This window comes from Brienomyrus brachyistius, chromosome 25 (genome assembly GCF_023856365.1).
Source record: "Brienomyrus brachyistius isolate T26 chromosome 25, BBRACH_0.4, whole genome shotgun sequence".
Lineage (NCBI taxonomy): Eukaryota > Metazoa > Chordata > Actinopteri > Osteoglossiformes > Mormyridae > Brienomyrus > Brienomyrus brachyistius.
Genome location: NC_064557.1, coordinates 4,020,049 through 4,036,772, shown reverse-complemented (window position 1 = coordinate 4,036,772; position 16,724 = coordinate 4,020,049). Strand labels below are relative to the sequence as shown.

Below are 16,724 nucleotides of genomic sequence, written 5' to 3'. Positions count from 1 at the left end.
GCAGGAGGCTGGAGGCTGGGTGCCCCCTGCAGCCATTAGCGCTGATGCACGATTCCGCCAACACCTCCGCCTCCTCCTCCTCCCCCCCCCGCCTCCCCCCGTCTCTCCTGCACTGCTGAACTCAGGTTCTTGTCATTATCGATGTTTAGCGAGTCATGCGAGATTAACCTGCTCATTGTCCAGAAAAAAAACACAGCTAATGCTGAGGCAGCTGGAGTTGGGTGGTGCCTCGTGGGGGGGGGGGGGGGGGTGACACTGCCTTTTCATCACCCGGGGGGATATGATTCTCCTTTAAAGGCACATGGGAGCTAGAGGGCAGGGGGTGGGGGTGGCTTTCCACTCCAACCAGCGTGTGCACTGACCCCAGGGACGATGAACCAAACCGGGTGGAGGAAGAGACGAATAAGTGCAGAGATCCATCAGTTTTCGGGGCAGCGTGTGGTAGTCACACCCATGCTACAGCTCACGCTGGTGGAACTGCAAGGATTGCATCATTGTTACTGTGATGGGTGGCAAAATGTTGAGGGTCATCAAACACCCCAAAGACTAGTGATAAATCCTACCAGACCAAAGGGACCAGTTGCTGTTGTTTTGTGGGACACAATCAATGTGCTCATGCGACTTGATATTAATGATTAACGTTCATTAAACGAATAATTCCCAGAATTAGCTCCTAGCTTGTCCCAGTGCAGGGGTTGATGTCAGAGTTGTGCTTTCGCTGTATCTCTCTCTCTCTCTCTCTCTGCCTCGGCCTCATTTATTTTCTGTCCAGTTTACTGAATGATCAGCCTGGAAAGCACAAGGGAGAGAACTTAGCCGCTGCCTGTAGTGATGCCGTTCTCCCCCCACTGTCGCTGGACTGCGAGAAGGAGCACGCTCTCCGAGTTGGACTAGCATTGGGCTTACCCGGCCGCGAGCGCCGACTGTCGCCACAACCTGGGGTGCCTCCTAAGCTGGGATTTCCCAGTGTGCGAGCAGGCAGCTGGTGACCCCATTCGGGGTAGACAGGCAAACGTCAAACAGACGTGATTAAAACCAGCCAGTGAGACTCGCTAAAAGAGTGAAAACTAATATTACTGCAACCCTCAGCCCGAGCAAAATCTCGTTCGAAGGGTCAATGGCTGATGCCCCTTGGGAGGGGAAAAAGAGTCACTTGCCATCTCCTGTGGTCATACAGAGGGCAGGGCCATTGTGTGCCAGCTGTGTGGAGTGTCTTGAAGCTGGGGGCGGGCTTAACTCTTCCTGCCCCCGTGTCTTTAAAAAGATGTCAGAGTGAGCTTCCCTGTATGGGGTAACCTGGAGACAAGCCATTCTTTGTACAGTGGAAGTTAAAGATGGTACTGTATAAAAAAAACGGCCTGCAGAGGGCCTGACACAAAGATGCCTTTGTTTGTCCCAGACTGAATCCATAGAGCGGCAACAAACAAACCAACTTAATAAGGAAAAAATGAACAAAAAGGCTCTATGTTGTCATGGCACACTTTGGTTTTGTTCGGCGCTTGGTTCTGACAGCGGTGGGCCGGCCCGGCTCTCGGGTCCATACGTGTGGCGTTCTGAGTCATTAGAAATGACAGTATCGCGTCACTGCTTCTGGGGGGGGGGGGGGGGGACGGGGGTGGACAGCGGCACTCAGAGCTAGTCCTCTTTTTCATGTTTGATTTGCTGTTATCCAGAGCCGGACCTTGCATGCTGGCACGAGGTAACTGACCTGGAATCAGCTCCGGTCCTGAAATCACTGAACCGTCGGAGCGTATCTATGTCGTGCCGCGTCCCGAGGACCTCGGGCTGTGAGCGGGCCTGACAGATGGAGTGTACAGGGGCTGAAGTGCTGTTAAGCCGGGTCAGGATGGTACTGCCTACTGGCACTGTGAGAAATGGCAGTTTTAGCTTAACACCGCTCGGGTATGGTGGCACTGTTTAATTGTTGTCACTGAATATGGTTAACCCCCTTCCCCTTTCCACAGGTGACACCATGCGTGTAGCGTCCTCGGAGTTTGCCGACGATCCCTGCTCCTCAGTGAAGCGTGGCACCATGGTGCGGGCCGCCCGCGCCCTCCTGTCCGCCGTCACGCGCCTGCTCATCCTCGCTGACATGGCCGACGTCATGAGGCTGCTGGCCCACCTGAAGATTGTACGTTCCTCCCGCTCGCTGGGCACCTATACTGAATCGTGCCACTGTGGGGAATTCCAGCCGAGAGCTGGCACCATTGTCGGGGGGGACTCACCAGATGGTCCCAGCTGGAATGAACTAGTCTACATTTTGATTGAAATACGCACATACACTGGTCATCCTGTCCAAGAACCTCTTTGATCCTAATTGAATCTTTCTGCTGGAATTTCCATCTCTGTCGTACTATGTGCTGCCTGTCCGTCATTATGGTCACATTATCTACTTGTGAAATTATTGATTTATTAATATTTACTGTGTTTGTATGTGTTATGGCAGACTACATTTATGCCCCCTACTTTCTGCCAGTTACCCATATCTGTACCCTGATGTGATATGATATGATATGATATGACCATACACGAGGTAGTTGGCTGTTTGTGACTCTATGAGACAGATAACTGCTGTTGAATTCTTTTCCTTGAGCCACACCTCTGGGAATGAGATTTGTCTGAGTGAGGTGGTCCGCATAGAGTAGGGGTGGGGAAGCTGATCCATTGAGAGCCTGTGTGGGTCTGGGTTTTTGGGATCTCTCCATCAGCTAATAATAAAACAGTGGTTATCAACTCCCATTCTGGGCATTGTCTGTTATTGTTTGATTGAGAGGTCATTCTGAAAACTCTCACCCTCACCGGCTCTCCATGGACCAGGTTGCCCCCCCCGTCGTGGAGGAAAGAGAGGTGGGGTTGAGGGCAGAGTAACAGTGGGGCAGGTGACCTGCAAGGAACAATGAGGAACCCTCCAGAGAGGTCTCTGAAGATCACTCTGGCTTTGCTGGAGCTGGGACAGGACGGAGGCTGGCAGAAGCAGTAAAGTGTGAAACCCAGGCGCTTGTGGACTGGGTCCAGTCATAGTTTTATGACTGAAACCGGTCTCGATCCTTAGTGACTAGTTACAGCAGAACAATGAGTGGAACGGGCCGTCCGAGAACAAAAATGTTGCCCCGGTTACCGTCTGGTTTGGGTTTGTGTTGCTATGAAACCTAGTGGATCGGGCCTGGCGTTTGAGTGGGGCCTGCAAGGTGCATTAGTAATTTAGCACAAACACAGTAGAACTTTTCTGTTGGGATGCTTTGATTAGTTCAGTTCCAGATTCCCAGGCTGGAGAGTTTGTTGAGGTCAACTTTGTGATACTGCTAGCAGCACAAGTGGATGAAGGTTTTTCTAGCAGTGATGGATTGGTATTTTTCTATCAGTCAATGACTGGCTCTCCAGTTAACACACTTTGTGCCAGTTCTAGTAATGGACATGCTGACCTTTGACCTCCACCAGAAGCACAGTTTTCCCGCTACTTGTGCAGGGGGTAGCGCACCTGCATTAGGCCAATTGTCCGTGCAGAAGATTGTCTCAAATTGATGTTTATCACAGAGCTGCTGTGCCTCCTGCTCTTGGCTAGCTGAGTGGCTGTCTGCCCCCGCAGGTGATGGGGGGCCATTACAGTCAGAGGACGCCTACTCCTCAGCTTCAGGACCCCGCTGTCCTCCTCTGACAGCATATCTTCTCTGACCTCCACAGCTGCTGGATGTAGCTATGACTCTCTTGCTCGCTCTCTCTTGCTGCCAGAAGAAGCCCATTTGCACATGTATATCACTTAGAGAAAAGGAGTCGGGATTAAGGTTGAGGTTGGTACTTCACATGGTGCTGAACAAGGCTGTGGGGGATCATTGAATTCTATGAACAGAGAACATTTTCAGTTCAGAAGCACGGACAGGCTGCTGATCCCAGATATTGAATGTGGGCCGAGGATGGCGCCATGGGGAACACCTCGCCAAAATAAATCATGTTCTAGTTTTTTCTCACTCTTCCTCTTACTAATTTAATTACTCTTATTTAATCTCTCATTGCTGAAATATAGATTTTTCTAAACAGTGAACGTCTCGGACGTCTGTGGCTCATTGTACTGTTGCCGTGACGACAGTTGCACGAGAGGGAGGGCGAAAAACGCTGTGCTGTTTGTTTTCCTCCTGCTAGCAACTCATTTGACGGCTTCATAAATTCTCGGAGCTGCATCTGCCTACTCTCCATGGACATGTCACCTGTGGTCTTGAGCTTCTGTAAAAGATGGCCACTCCTGAAGAGACCTCATGCCACTGGGGCAACAGAGGGTGTTGTGAGGCACCTCCCTGGTTCAGATCTGAGCTTCATGAAGCAGGAGGCATCGAGGTCATTCTTTTGTTGTATCCAGGGCCCGGTTTGTTGCTTCTCAGGACCCCACTTAAAAAGTCACTTCAGCCCCCACCCATCGCAGTGACTGTTTGTGGCCAGCTAAATGGAGGGGGTCTCCAATCCTCAGGGGTTCCATGCAAACATGGTTTGAGTGATGGTGAACACTGCCGCTGATTATGTCTGTGTGTGTTTGGACAGGTGGAAGAGGCCCTGGAGGCGGTCAAGAGCGCCACCAATGAGCAGGACCTGGCGAACCGCTTCAAGGAGTTTGGGAGAGAGATGGTGAAGCTGAACTACGTGGCGGCTCGCCGCCAGCAGGTGAGGGGGTGGGCTCTGGCTAGGCATCGCCCCCCTCCCCCCATCCAGACTGCTCCAATTGCGAAGATATTTCAAAACAAAACACATGCTCCCAGGACTTTCATTTGAATGTGTTGCCTGTGATTTTCTCTGCACCAAATGTAAATTATTATAACGGCCCCATTTTTCAGCGCTTGTTAGCTGTTAGCCGCCGCGCCTAAACAAACCCGAGGCACTTTCAGGCGTCCCATCATCTGCTCAGATAGACACAATGGGCAGTGAAGCGGCGTCCAGCTGCGGCACTTTGTGGCTGGAGCTTTTATGCAATTACAAGCATTTTTTCCCAGGAGTCTTATTCACTTGCCTTCCCTGCAGTGGCTGTGATAATTACCTTTAGCTGTTACCATACTGGCAGAGGCGGTCTTTTGATATTCACTTGTTTAATGTTACGCAAGAATGTTTGAGTGCCGTACAGTTTGACTGGCTGATTGAAGCGAAACGCCTCCCTCTTTTCCCTGCCCCATTCCCCCACCCAAGGAACTGAAAGACCCCCAGTGCCGTGACGAGATGGCGGCGGCCCGCGGGGCCCTGAAGAAGAACGCCACCATGCTGTACACGGCGTCTCAGGCCTTCCTGCGGCACCCAGACGTGGCCGCTACGCGCGCCAACCGCGACTACGTCTTCAAGCAGGTGCAGGAGGCTTTGGGGGGCGTGGCTGGGGCAGCGCAGGCCGCCTCCCCCACTGACGAGAAGCATGGCCACACCGGGATCGGGGAGCTGGCGGCCGCCCTCAACGAATTTGACGTGAGTGTCCCCCGTGAAATGACACCCCCTTACGTCTCCACCAGTCGCTTCCGTCTGTTTCCCATGCCCCCTGTAGCGCATCCGTCCCCCACTACGCCGGGCTGCTAAACAGAACTGCCAGTGTCGTGAGTCCATGCCCTGTGGTTCTCTGAATTCCTTACAGCTGTGCTCAGTAGCTACCATCCTGCCTGCTGGCTGCATGGGTGCTGCTCACTATGTATAGTTTCAGCATTCAGTCACTGCAGGAGTGGGCAGGACCCACCCATATTCAGAGGATCTGATTGGACAGTGATTGTCATGTACAGAGCGTGTGATTAGCCATGGGACCATGTTCAACATAATGGATTAGGCAGAGCACTTCATGTTCACAGCATGTGATTGGACAGTAATAATCATGCTGAACCCATTTTATTGGACAGATCTCATCCTGATCGTTACAGCTTTTGTGTAGACAGCTACTACATTACATACTGAGGAAACAAAAGATTGGCTTTGTGTCAGTGTGTAAACTGATACTGTGTTCTATTGACATGAAACATGGAAAAGTGAAATTATTTATATTCTCTGTGAAAATCCTCAGTCAGAAGAGTACAGACGAGGAAAGGCATCATAGGCTTGCCAGTGTTCAGCTTACATGGCTGAAATGCATCAATAGTGACATCTAGTGGCCATTAGCAGAAACACAAGCAATCCATATTTCATCAATGGGAGCCAGAGGGAAATCTTCATGTTCTCCAGACAGTGTAGGAACGGTCTGTTGAACTCAGCTTTATGAAAGATACACGCTTGACCTGTATTGTTTACTACCAATTGCCTGGAGGATTTGACTACTGTGTAGTGTTACTCTTCCAAAAAATGAATAATTAAATTTCTTTGGGCTTTCGAATTGCCGGAGGAGTTTCAAGGCCTCAGATGTGAGGTTTATTTTTTATTTTTTTGGAAACTGGTGTGATAAATACGATGCATAAAAAAAAAACAGAAGATAAAATCTGCTGTCTTAATGCTCGTGGAGCCCAGAAGGTTTCCAGAGTGACGTTGCCCCAGGGAACACTTAATACATCTTAACTTCTGGTACAAAACTTAGAGCAGCATGAAGAACCATCAGAAGTGTGTAGATTATGTGGGACCTTAAAAGTGCCCTTATCCTCCTAGGGGAACCCTTCAGCACTTGTGTTAAATTGCCCAACACTTTTTCGATTGTGTTTTAGGTTCCACTGACATTTCATTATGTTATTATCTGGGGCCTCAGTGCATGCTGGGATTGTTATACATTATTGAACATGAAGAGTGTGTTAGACACAGATGGATCTGTATCTGACAAGGATAAAACTGCATCAGGAACAGGCAAAACTATATTGGACATGGGGAAAAACTGCAATGAAGGGTACTGGCTCAGGGTATCGATCAGGACATAAATCCGTAGTGATGCTCCTGTGTGATTCATGAAAATGAATGTCTGTAGAACTGGACTCTGAAATAGAATCTGAAATCAGAGCTCGTCTTGGTACATTTGCCTCTGCTCTACATCAAAACGCTGTACAAAAGTGAGAGATCTTAAAAAGGTGGTTTTCTGTGGATTCGCTGGACCAGAAGCTTTTCGGGTGGGTTGTTGACCAGGAAGGCGGCGCTGCTGTCTGTGGAGCCCGGAGGTCAGGGTAGGAGTGCTCTGGCCGAGATGCTTCCTCACTCTGGGGTGTTAGGGAGGGTCTCAGTCCGAGTCGGCTTAGCAGCGAACCGCAGGCGCTGACCTTTCCTGCGGATCTGATAACGCCTCGTGATGGCGATGTCTCCATAAAACCTTCAAAAAGGCACCTGAACTGTTCCGGTTACATCGAGGTTTTCTTTGGATTCTCATGCTGGTTTGGACACTTTCATCTCTGTGTAACTCGGTCGCTTCATCATTGATTTCTAAGGGATAAAACAGCAGAAACATTTCTAGCATTCCGTGCAGCCAAACAAGTGTCCACTGCTAATATCTATGCAGGAGTGACCTCTAGTGGTGAAAGAGAAAATAACAAACAGATGCCTCTGGTGGATAATATTTCCCAGCTCAGCTCAGCTGAAAATGTCTTTTGTGCTCAGCTGCTCAGTTTGTTATTTATTAAGTTTTTTCTGGCAATTGCTGGCTCTGGAAAATCGCGAGTTGCTACTACGTAACAAAAGTGACAGATAATTTAATCTTGGGAGTAAGGCAGCGTTAAATGAGCTGAAGCCGACCTCCTCTATCGGTGCCGCTTTGACAGACAGCCGTGGATGTGATTCCCACCATGAAGCACCACTCATAATCCCATGTGGGGCCGGCGGCCGGCAAGTCGATGGGCTGGAACTGGCTGGGTCCGTCTGTCTCATTTCTCTTGCTTGAAATAGCCAAAATTCACATAGGGGATCATCACATTGTATATAATATAATTGTGGCAAGAAAAATTCTTCCACAAAATAACCTGCCATTTGATGAGTCTTTCTGAAGCTTAAGTGATTCGTACCACATTTGTATGTCGAGATTAGTTCAAGAATGACCCGATCGGAGCCTGTTCGTTTTTTATCGTGATCGCCGATAAAGCTGATGGAGCATGGGATGGGGGTCTTCCTCCCAGGAAAGGGGGGGGGGGGGTTGGTTCTATGATGCTCTGCACCCCTCACCCCCACCCCCTGTAACCTGGCCAATCAGGCCCTTCAATCCGGAATGTTCCCACGTCCTCACCAGAACTAACCCAGAGGGGCTTACAGAACATTCATGAATATGTTGTGTTTAAAATTTTTTTATTATTTAACTTCTTGATGGCGGCTTCGGGGCGGCATGGTGGTGCAGTGGTTAGCACTGCTGCCTCACACCTCTGGGACCCGGGTTCGAGTCTCCGCCTGGGGCACATGTGTGTGGAGTTTGCATGTTCTCCCCATGTCGTCGTGGGGTTTTCTCCAGGTACTCCGGTTTCCCCCCACAGTCCAAAAACATGCTGAGGCTAATTGGAGTTGCTGAATGGTGTGTTAGTGTGCCCTGCGATGGGCTGGCCCCCCATCCGGGGTTGTTCCCTGCCTCGTGCCCATTGCTCAGTGTCAGAATTGTAGAGTGTTCTGTTGGTATCGCCTGAAATTTCCAGTGTTAAAAATGCTGTTTCCTTCGCTTCCTGCTGGGGGTTGTTGCAGGGCTGCCCCCTGAAAGTCGACGATTGGAAATTTCAGACCTGTTACGACTGTAACTTACAGAAATGTTGCGTGCGACCAGCTTTGTGCTATAGGCTCTCTGAATTGCGTGCCATAGGCGAGACTGTGATTACTAGTCCATGCACATATAGGTGAGTGGGCGCATTCACCTTGAATTCAGCTTGATCTCTTTGGGTGCAAGTTAAATAAAGACTTGAATAATAAAGAACAAAACCTACGTGCAAGCGTATACTCTCTATTCGTTTATTGGAAGTATATCAAATTTTGGCACTACGCCATCTTCGGTGTCTAACCACGGTAATGATGGCTTAGTGCCGAATCGCGTCTGTAAAAACCAAACAGCCTAAATGAATTAATCCTTAACTTGGGACATGGAATTCAAGCGTTAGAGGAGGGAATGAGTTGCTGCAAACAGAAATCTCATCCATCTCTTATTCACCCTCTGTGAATTCAACACCAGGCTGCTGGGATGTTCACAGGCGTTGAGTATCACTGCAGGTAGGATATCACTGCAGTTAGGATATCACTGCAGGTAGGGTATCACTGCAGTTTTACTTAAATGAAGGTGTGCTTGACTTCTAGAGATGTGTATACTATGCTGTACATGGCATGGAATGGATAGAAGAAACAGACCTAAAGTGGCAGTAGTTTAACATTATATATATATATATATATATATATATATATATATATATATATATATATATATATATATATATATATATAATTTCAAAGTAATTAACTGGTGGTTCTGCATTGCTCTGTGCAATCGTGCGACCGAATTCCATGTGCTTAGGGAGGGCACACGCACTTTGCGCGTTTCACCAAAGAAATTAGGCTAAAGACCTTAATTTAAACGGATATGCATGTGGGCCGCCTGCCTCATTGTCCCCCACATATCCATAAACATAACTTGGAAGCGATGTAGTGCTCGAGCTACACCGAGACGCAGCGCGCTGTCGAAATCATCACTGAAACGCATGCTAATGGATTTTATAATTGCCAGATAGTCTATATGAATGAAAAAAGAGTCAAATAATCAGCCAATTCCGATTCGATTGACAAAATTCTGAGTCTGGTACAGCCATAGGCAGTTGGGTTGCCCCCCCCCCCCCCATGTTAATCAGGAACAGTTTTCAGCAAATGTTTTCAGAAACCTGTGTTCAGGTCTGGGGATTCTCTCCATTGATAACTCACCTTAAGTGCCCCCCTCACAGCCCCCACCTCGCCGTTACAGTGCCCCTCTGTGTAAGAAAATCTGCTGCGGAGCTCCCTGTTGGTTTCCATACCAATATGTTTTAAAATCAATTTCAGCAACAGCAAAAATACATGAAACATCACAGTACTAATCTTTTATTTGAACAAGTCGTTATTTTTATATCGTTAGTTATTAGCTAGGGGGATCAATCGCGATCATGACGGGACGCAGCCGGTCCGTGAGACGTGATAGCCGAGATTTTGCTTATACAACCCGCGACATGTTTATAATTCAGAAATAAATCTGGCCGGCAGATCGATCTTTTATTTTCCACAGAATAAAAAAACGATGTAAAGTTATCCCGCTAATCGGCGCTGGCACATTTCCCCGCCAGCACCGGCTGCAGACACAGGCAAAAGGTATTCAGTTGTATTGACGTACAAAAATATTTCCATGGACTTGTCTTTTTTATTCTGCATTTTTGCGTAACTTCCATTAAAGCACTGGTGCTTGTGATCAAGCAATCAGCAGGTTTATATGCAAGTGCCTCCACAGTGGTGCCTCTGAGGGACTTCGAGGAAGTGAATCAGACTGAGTTCCGATGATGTCGCTCACACACACACACACATGCATACGCATACACACCAATTATCACTGTCTGCGGGTGTTTCGCGTGATATACGCCGATGTGGGTAGCCGCTATATGGGGGGGGGTGCATATCCGGGCATAAATGAGATGCGTATTTGCAAGTCACTTGTGTGCCTAATTATAAAATTTAGTTGCAGAGTCTCAAAAAATGCCTGGAGCCACACTTTTGATTTCTTAGGCATATCTTACACTACGCGACAAACAAAAATGACGACACGCACACGAACCAGTGGAGCTCCACAGGAAACACGTGATCTCAACTTACAGCGAATAAACCTTAACCTTAACCAGAGCTCCACTTCACGTCCTTAAAGATCACGTGTTTCCTGCGGAGGTGACGTAATTCGGGTGGATCTCCACTATACAGGCATCTGCAGTTAGACCCTCTTGGAACCAGTTCACAATTGTTTCCAGGCATGAGTTTTTCTTCCAGCCTCAATGATGAGTCCATGAAATGTTGTGTTAGACAGCCAGTTATCAGAGACCTTAGGTCATTACACAAGTATGATGCAGGCTTATTATCTCACAGGCGCTGACATTTACTGATTTGCGTATTGGAATTTGGCACCAAAGCAAAATTAATTTTATGATCCGCAATAGGATTGGAGCATTTCGGTCGGCACCACAAAATAAGCAAAGTTAGGTACCCAGCCCTACTAGTGTCCTTGCTGGTCCCAGCAGCAAATAGAAAATATCTGTGGGTGTGACTGATAAGAATAACTGGTTAGGGCAGTGCTAGAATCCTGCACCATTCACAGATTTCCCTACTCAAACACATCAAAATCAGTTACCTGTCAGGTTTAGCAGGTGTATTTAAGCAGGGAAATCTACAAACTACGCTGGATTCTGGCTCTCCAGACGTGGAACTGGGGAACCACTTTTTAGGGATTTGGGGTCAAGGAAGCAAATACTGTATGTATATAGAAAATGTGTGAGGAATTCAGATCTGCAGTGTTTTTGTGTGTGCGTGTGTGTGTGTGTGTGTGTGTGTGTGTATTGGGGTGGGGAGTGGTAGAACATCTTTCCCAAGCCAAAGATGTGCTGGTGAATTTTGGGTGTGTTTAGAAGTATGTGCAACCATATTGGATAAGATGGATGGATGGATGGATGGATAAATGGATGGATGGATGGATGGATAAATGGATGGATGACAGAGGATCGATGGCTAAATATGCTATATACAAAAGTGTGTCTCACAGAGTGTCCCTTGTGGTGCTTGGAATTGGACCCCAAGCTCTCTGTGAGCCTATACTACATCGTTAGGTTTGGAAGATGGATGGATAGATGGATGGATGGATGGATTGGGCCCAGTCTGTGGGCAGAGCTGTGTATGGATATATTGCCTTGTCTTCTATGTGTGACAGCTGTGGGAAATTTTGGCGAAAATGTCGTCTGCACTGATGGGCTCCATGCTTCCATAAACAGATAAAAACAGACGCTAACCCCTCTTCCCTCTCTATATTACAGGATGATTGACCACCATTCCCAGTTTATAAAATGGAAACCGTTTAGTAGGGGAAATTAACTGAACAGCTGCCTTAAATTGATATCAGAAAATTAGAGCTAATCTCGCACTTTAAATCTTTCCGAGGCCCGGCCCCTGAATGCGGCAGACAGCGGCCGTAAATCTGCCCCGCGTCTGCGCGTGGTCCGCGCCGATTTAGTATGATTTACTGTGTTTTTCACGTTAATCTGACTGGAAGCGATGGGAATGCATATCGAATTAGCGCTGTGAGAAATTAAGCTTTGAAAGCGTCAATCACAGCCTGGTTTAATCCTGTGGTAGCCAGTGAAGCCCGCAATGGGATTTGGACCGAACCGGCTGGGGATGGACAACCTAGGAGCCCGACTCATTTGTTACCTTGTTGCTGAAAAAGCTTTTTTTTTTAACGCTCTGAGTTCAGCCTAGCAGAACCTTCTTAATGCATCTCCTGTCCATCCTGTTTAAGTGGCGCACTGGTCAGCACAGCCAATGTGCACATTAGCTCCTTAGGATCTCCTCCAGAACACCTTAAGTGCTTGCAACCCTCCGCCCCCCACATGGTCTCCGTTTCAGTAGCTGTGACCTTGTCACGTGTGTGATTACACAGCATGTATTACGCTGCCGGTTTTCACCATAGTCGATCAACACAATCTTGACATTCTCTGTTTCTTAAACTTCCCATCTTGTATGGATTTCACGTTTGTTTTGTGCAAGCTAAACTATGTTTCTAAGCTCGTGGTTGCTTAATTGTATGCATTAGTATTCAGGACTGTATGTGGTGAATAAATTAAATCTCAATGCGGTCTGTATCGATTTGTCTTCTTCCGGAATCTTCCGGAATACTGTCGGCGGTCCCCAATGGCTCTTGCCCACGTTTGGTACGTTGCAGGCTTGTGTGCCGAGAAGCTTTCTTCTTGAAAAGGCGGGTTTACGACACCCTCTCCATGGGATTCGCAATTCCCAGTCTTCGGTCGAATGCCCCTTGGGAGACAGGGGTGTACGTGTGCAGTGTGCGGGCGGGACAGGGTGCGTGTTTGGTATGTATTCCACACCCGTGGCTGAGGGTGGTGATCTTGTCGCCTGCGTTTCAGGAAGATGGAGAGGGAGGCGGCTTAGAGCTGCCATTTCATCACGCACACACACGCACACGCGCTGTCTCTGTCATCCATCATCTCGCTCTCTTGCCCCCCCCTCCGCAGTGGCGTGTGGCTGCGTGTCTGACCCAGGGGGGTCCCCGGAGAGCTTCCCAGGTCCATCTGAAAATGCAGGGACTCCTGCGGGGGAGTCTTTGGCTGAGAGAGAAATTTGGCAGAGGTCATTAAAAGTTACTTGAGGAGAGTTACTCTGGACAGAGAGAGTTGGCGGTAAACAGGCCGGGAGAAATATAGACGGTGCGTGGCTTCCTGTTGGAAATTCTTACCAGGGAGACAGGGAGCCGGTTTGTCTGGAGTCATTGCCAGCTCACACCCAGCCCCCCCCATGGAGGCGGAGCCAGCTGCCAGGGGTCCTGCTGCCAGCCTGTCCCTCACACCGGTGACTCTGTGGCATGTGCACAAGTAGCAACAGTGTTTGGGACAGTCCGCACAGGCTGGGGAACAGATGGCCCCCGCAGGTGTGATGGAGGGACCCTGATCAGATTGGGGGGGGGGGGGGGGGGAAGTCGGACCAGCGGTAGCTCATGGGGGAATCTGCTCCCAGCGACAGATTGCCTCGTATTACCCCTGGGGGTACATATAGAATGGTATAGGAGAGAGTTTGATATGGATGGGGGGGCAGGCAACTTCATCATTTAAATACAAAGGTCTGTTTATGGGGAAGGTGCATGAAGCCAAATTAAATATTTGGAGGGGAGCAACGTTCCTACACCCCTGGGCACGTAGCCTTGTTTTGTGGTCCGAGGTGGTCAAATGGATAATGTGGTACTGGCTGTTGGACTGATGTCACAGCCGGAATGCGAGGAGGCTATGACAGATGTGGCATGATCGCAATGGGCCGCGGTTCCTTTTAGCGAGGGCCACGCCGTGTCCGGTTCCGACCCGTCGGCTGGCCGCCCGTCCGTCTCCTGCTCTGCTTTCCATTAGCTGAGACGCCCTCTGCGCAGCAGGGAGTCCGGCTTTCTGCAGATAGCCGCCCCCTCTTCCCTTCGATTACGCCGAGAGCTTCTGACGGCGTTCCAGCGGCAAATTAGATTTGACCGCCTTTCAGCTGAGGCGGGGAAAATGGTATCGCTCCTCCGGATTTGGAGGGTACCTATTAATATGTCAGAACTGGGTTTGCAAATTGTCGTTCTCCTGTCAGATCCTGCTGAACCCTATCAGTGCAGCTGCGGGTTTGGATCACTCCCGTTCAGGTCCTTCTTAATGTACCGGCACTTCAAATCCCCAGCCGGCCGTGCTGCAGTGACAACCCTCAGCCAGCAGGGGGTAGTGTTGCATAAGAAACTGCTCTATACCTTGAAGTCTTTGCCTTTTTTGCCCTTGTATAAAGTACATTATAGAAACAAAGCACTTTTCTCTAGTCCCGAGGCTTTGCTTAAAGTTTACCTCCAGGTTGCCGCTGTTAAACATCTGTTCTTCTGAAGCTCTTAAGACGTTCCTTTTCTTTTGTTGTGTGCGTCGGCTTTTTAAGGCTGCACGTTCTGTTGGGTTAATCAATCTGGATGCGGGCGCAGATGGAGCGGGTGGGGTGCTGGTATGTTTTCAGAGAGTGGGAGCCATGGAGAGTCCTTATCGTCAGGAAATCCGCCCTCTGCCGCATTCCCTGAGTCACATGACTGCTGCGGACAGAACTCCTCTCGAGTGCAGGTCCGGCACAGCATTCCTGGCCATAGTGTCTGGGCTTGTTGAGTGGCCCAGAAGCTTGTGTTCTGGTGTGCGGCCCCCCCCCGCTTCTCCACGGACCCTCCTCCGCTATGATCGGAGCAGCCGCAGGTGCATCCGTCGGTGGCGACACGATTGGGCGTCTCCTGTCTGCCTGGGCGAATGCCAGATGTGGCTGATGTCTCTCCGATGCGATTTGACGTCTCCCCACTGGCGTCACGCTCCGCTTGACACAAGGCGTCCGCCCGGCTCTACGCGAGGGGTGCGGGAAACGGTGGGAGCGGCCGGTCCGCGAGCGATGGCCCCGGTTCATGGAGGTGATTCGTGATGGGAAGCAAGGGTTTGGCTGGCAGGGGGGAGCAGTGAGCAAAGGATGAGGGGCGCGCCCGTTAATTTTCACACACCCCCCCATAGGACGTACATCTCTTAAGAAACCCATCGCAGTTAGGGGTGTGTGGCCTCAATGAAGTGGGTGTGGCCTAAAACTGGGGGTGGGCGGGGCCTAATAGGTGTTTGCAGTTTTTGTTACACAAACTAGGATCATTCGACAAGACAGCCCCCCCCTTAAGAACCATCATTATTATTCAGGTCTCAGTGTGAAATGCGATGCTGTGGGGTGAAATGACAGCATGGTCCCCTAAACCGGCATCGGCCTCCAAATGCTAAATTTATCAGCGCTAATTCATGTCCCCTCCTACACGTGTATTTTTTTTTAGCACTTTTTGGGCTCGACCCCCTGCTGTGGCAGCCTTCTTTTGACACGCTAGGTACCGTGGAGCCGCACTGGCAAGGCAGCGCGAGTTTCACCGCCGGCCTGCAGGGGGTGCTCGTGCCCCAAACACCCGTCTGGCCTCACTTAGGACGTGTGTTGCAGAGCTGCATGAGCGGCTCCCAGACTGCGGCTGGACACCTCTATGCCTTGTTACTGACTGCGGGACTCTCTGCCTCTCTGGAACCTTCTCTGCTTTGGCGTTCCCTCTCCCTCCAAAGCATCCCTCCGGCGGTGGCTGTTGCCTTAATTATGCTGGCGATGCTGGAGCCGAGTTGGGACTAAACGTTGCGTTCGGTCAGGACTAATACCTGTGTCAGTGCAGAGTGAAAAAAGCATGGAAGTAAATAATGAAAGATGACAAAAATACCAGGGAACAGAGGGCGGTAATTAGCATCACCTGCGGAGGCATTTTCTGCAGCAGCCTAACGAGAGTCCCAGCTCTCCGAGCTGGTCATGGTCGGTGGCTCTGCCCCAGCAGGGGGGTGGGGTTGTGTGTCTGGGACGACTTCCCACACGGGCTGGGTGCTTCCCAGGATTCCCTGCACCCAGGCCACTTGGTCTTGAAAGATGGATGGATGCAAGTTTTTGAGATGACTGTTTATTGCACCGGTGTCGTGTGTCTTGGGTGCACCCGTCTCACGCTAAGGGTCCCCCAGCATGCACCACTGCCCACTGGCTTTGTGTGATGCCTAGGGAGCATGTCGCCTCCCTGTCCTCTGTCACTGTCCCTCATTCCGCTGGCCCACTGTGTGTCGGTGACAGGCTGCTTAGTCCAGAAAACAATCGGACCGGAGTCGCCCACGAGCAGCATTCTACCGATGCGGCACTTCACCAATGGCGTCGTAACGGGTCAGGGGTGTTAGTCCGACATGGAGGGGGTGCCAGTGGATGGGAGGAGGGGAAGGGGGACAGAGTGAGAGAGGCAGAGAGGGGGAAAGATTGGGCAGAGGAGTGGGTGATTCAGGAAAATAGGGAGGGTGGGATGGAAAGAGGGAGGGAGAGAGGGAGATTAAGGAAGAGTGGGAAGGAGAGAGAGGGAGATTCATGGAGGGAACGAGGGAGAGGAAGAGAGGGGGAGGAGAGAGAGGAAGATTCAAGAAGAGAGGGAAGAAGAGAGAGGGAGATGGAGATTCAGGAAGAGAGGGAGAGGAATGGAGAGAAAGATGAGTGGATGATTCAGGGAAAGGGAATGAGAGGGAGATTCAGGA

General features: G+C 49.8%; 1 protein-coding gene across 1 annotated transcript in view; it reads left to right on the top strand.

Moving 5' to 3' along the window:
* Positions 1-16,724, top strand: part of LOC125720268 (catenin alpha-2-like) — a 185,283-nt gene that overhangs the window by 46,972 nt on the left and 121,587 nt on the right. Inside the window, exons 4-6 of the mRNA XM_048995476.1 lie at positions 1,965-2,131; positions 4,531-4,650; positions 5,167-5,433. Coding sequence (XP_048851433.1) covers positions 1,965-2,131; positions 4,531-4,650; positions 5,167-5,433 — 554 coding nt within the window. The remainder of the gene's footprint in view (positions 1-1,964; positions 2,132-4,530; positions 4,651-5,166; positions 5,434-16,724) is intronic.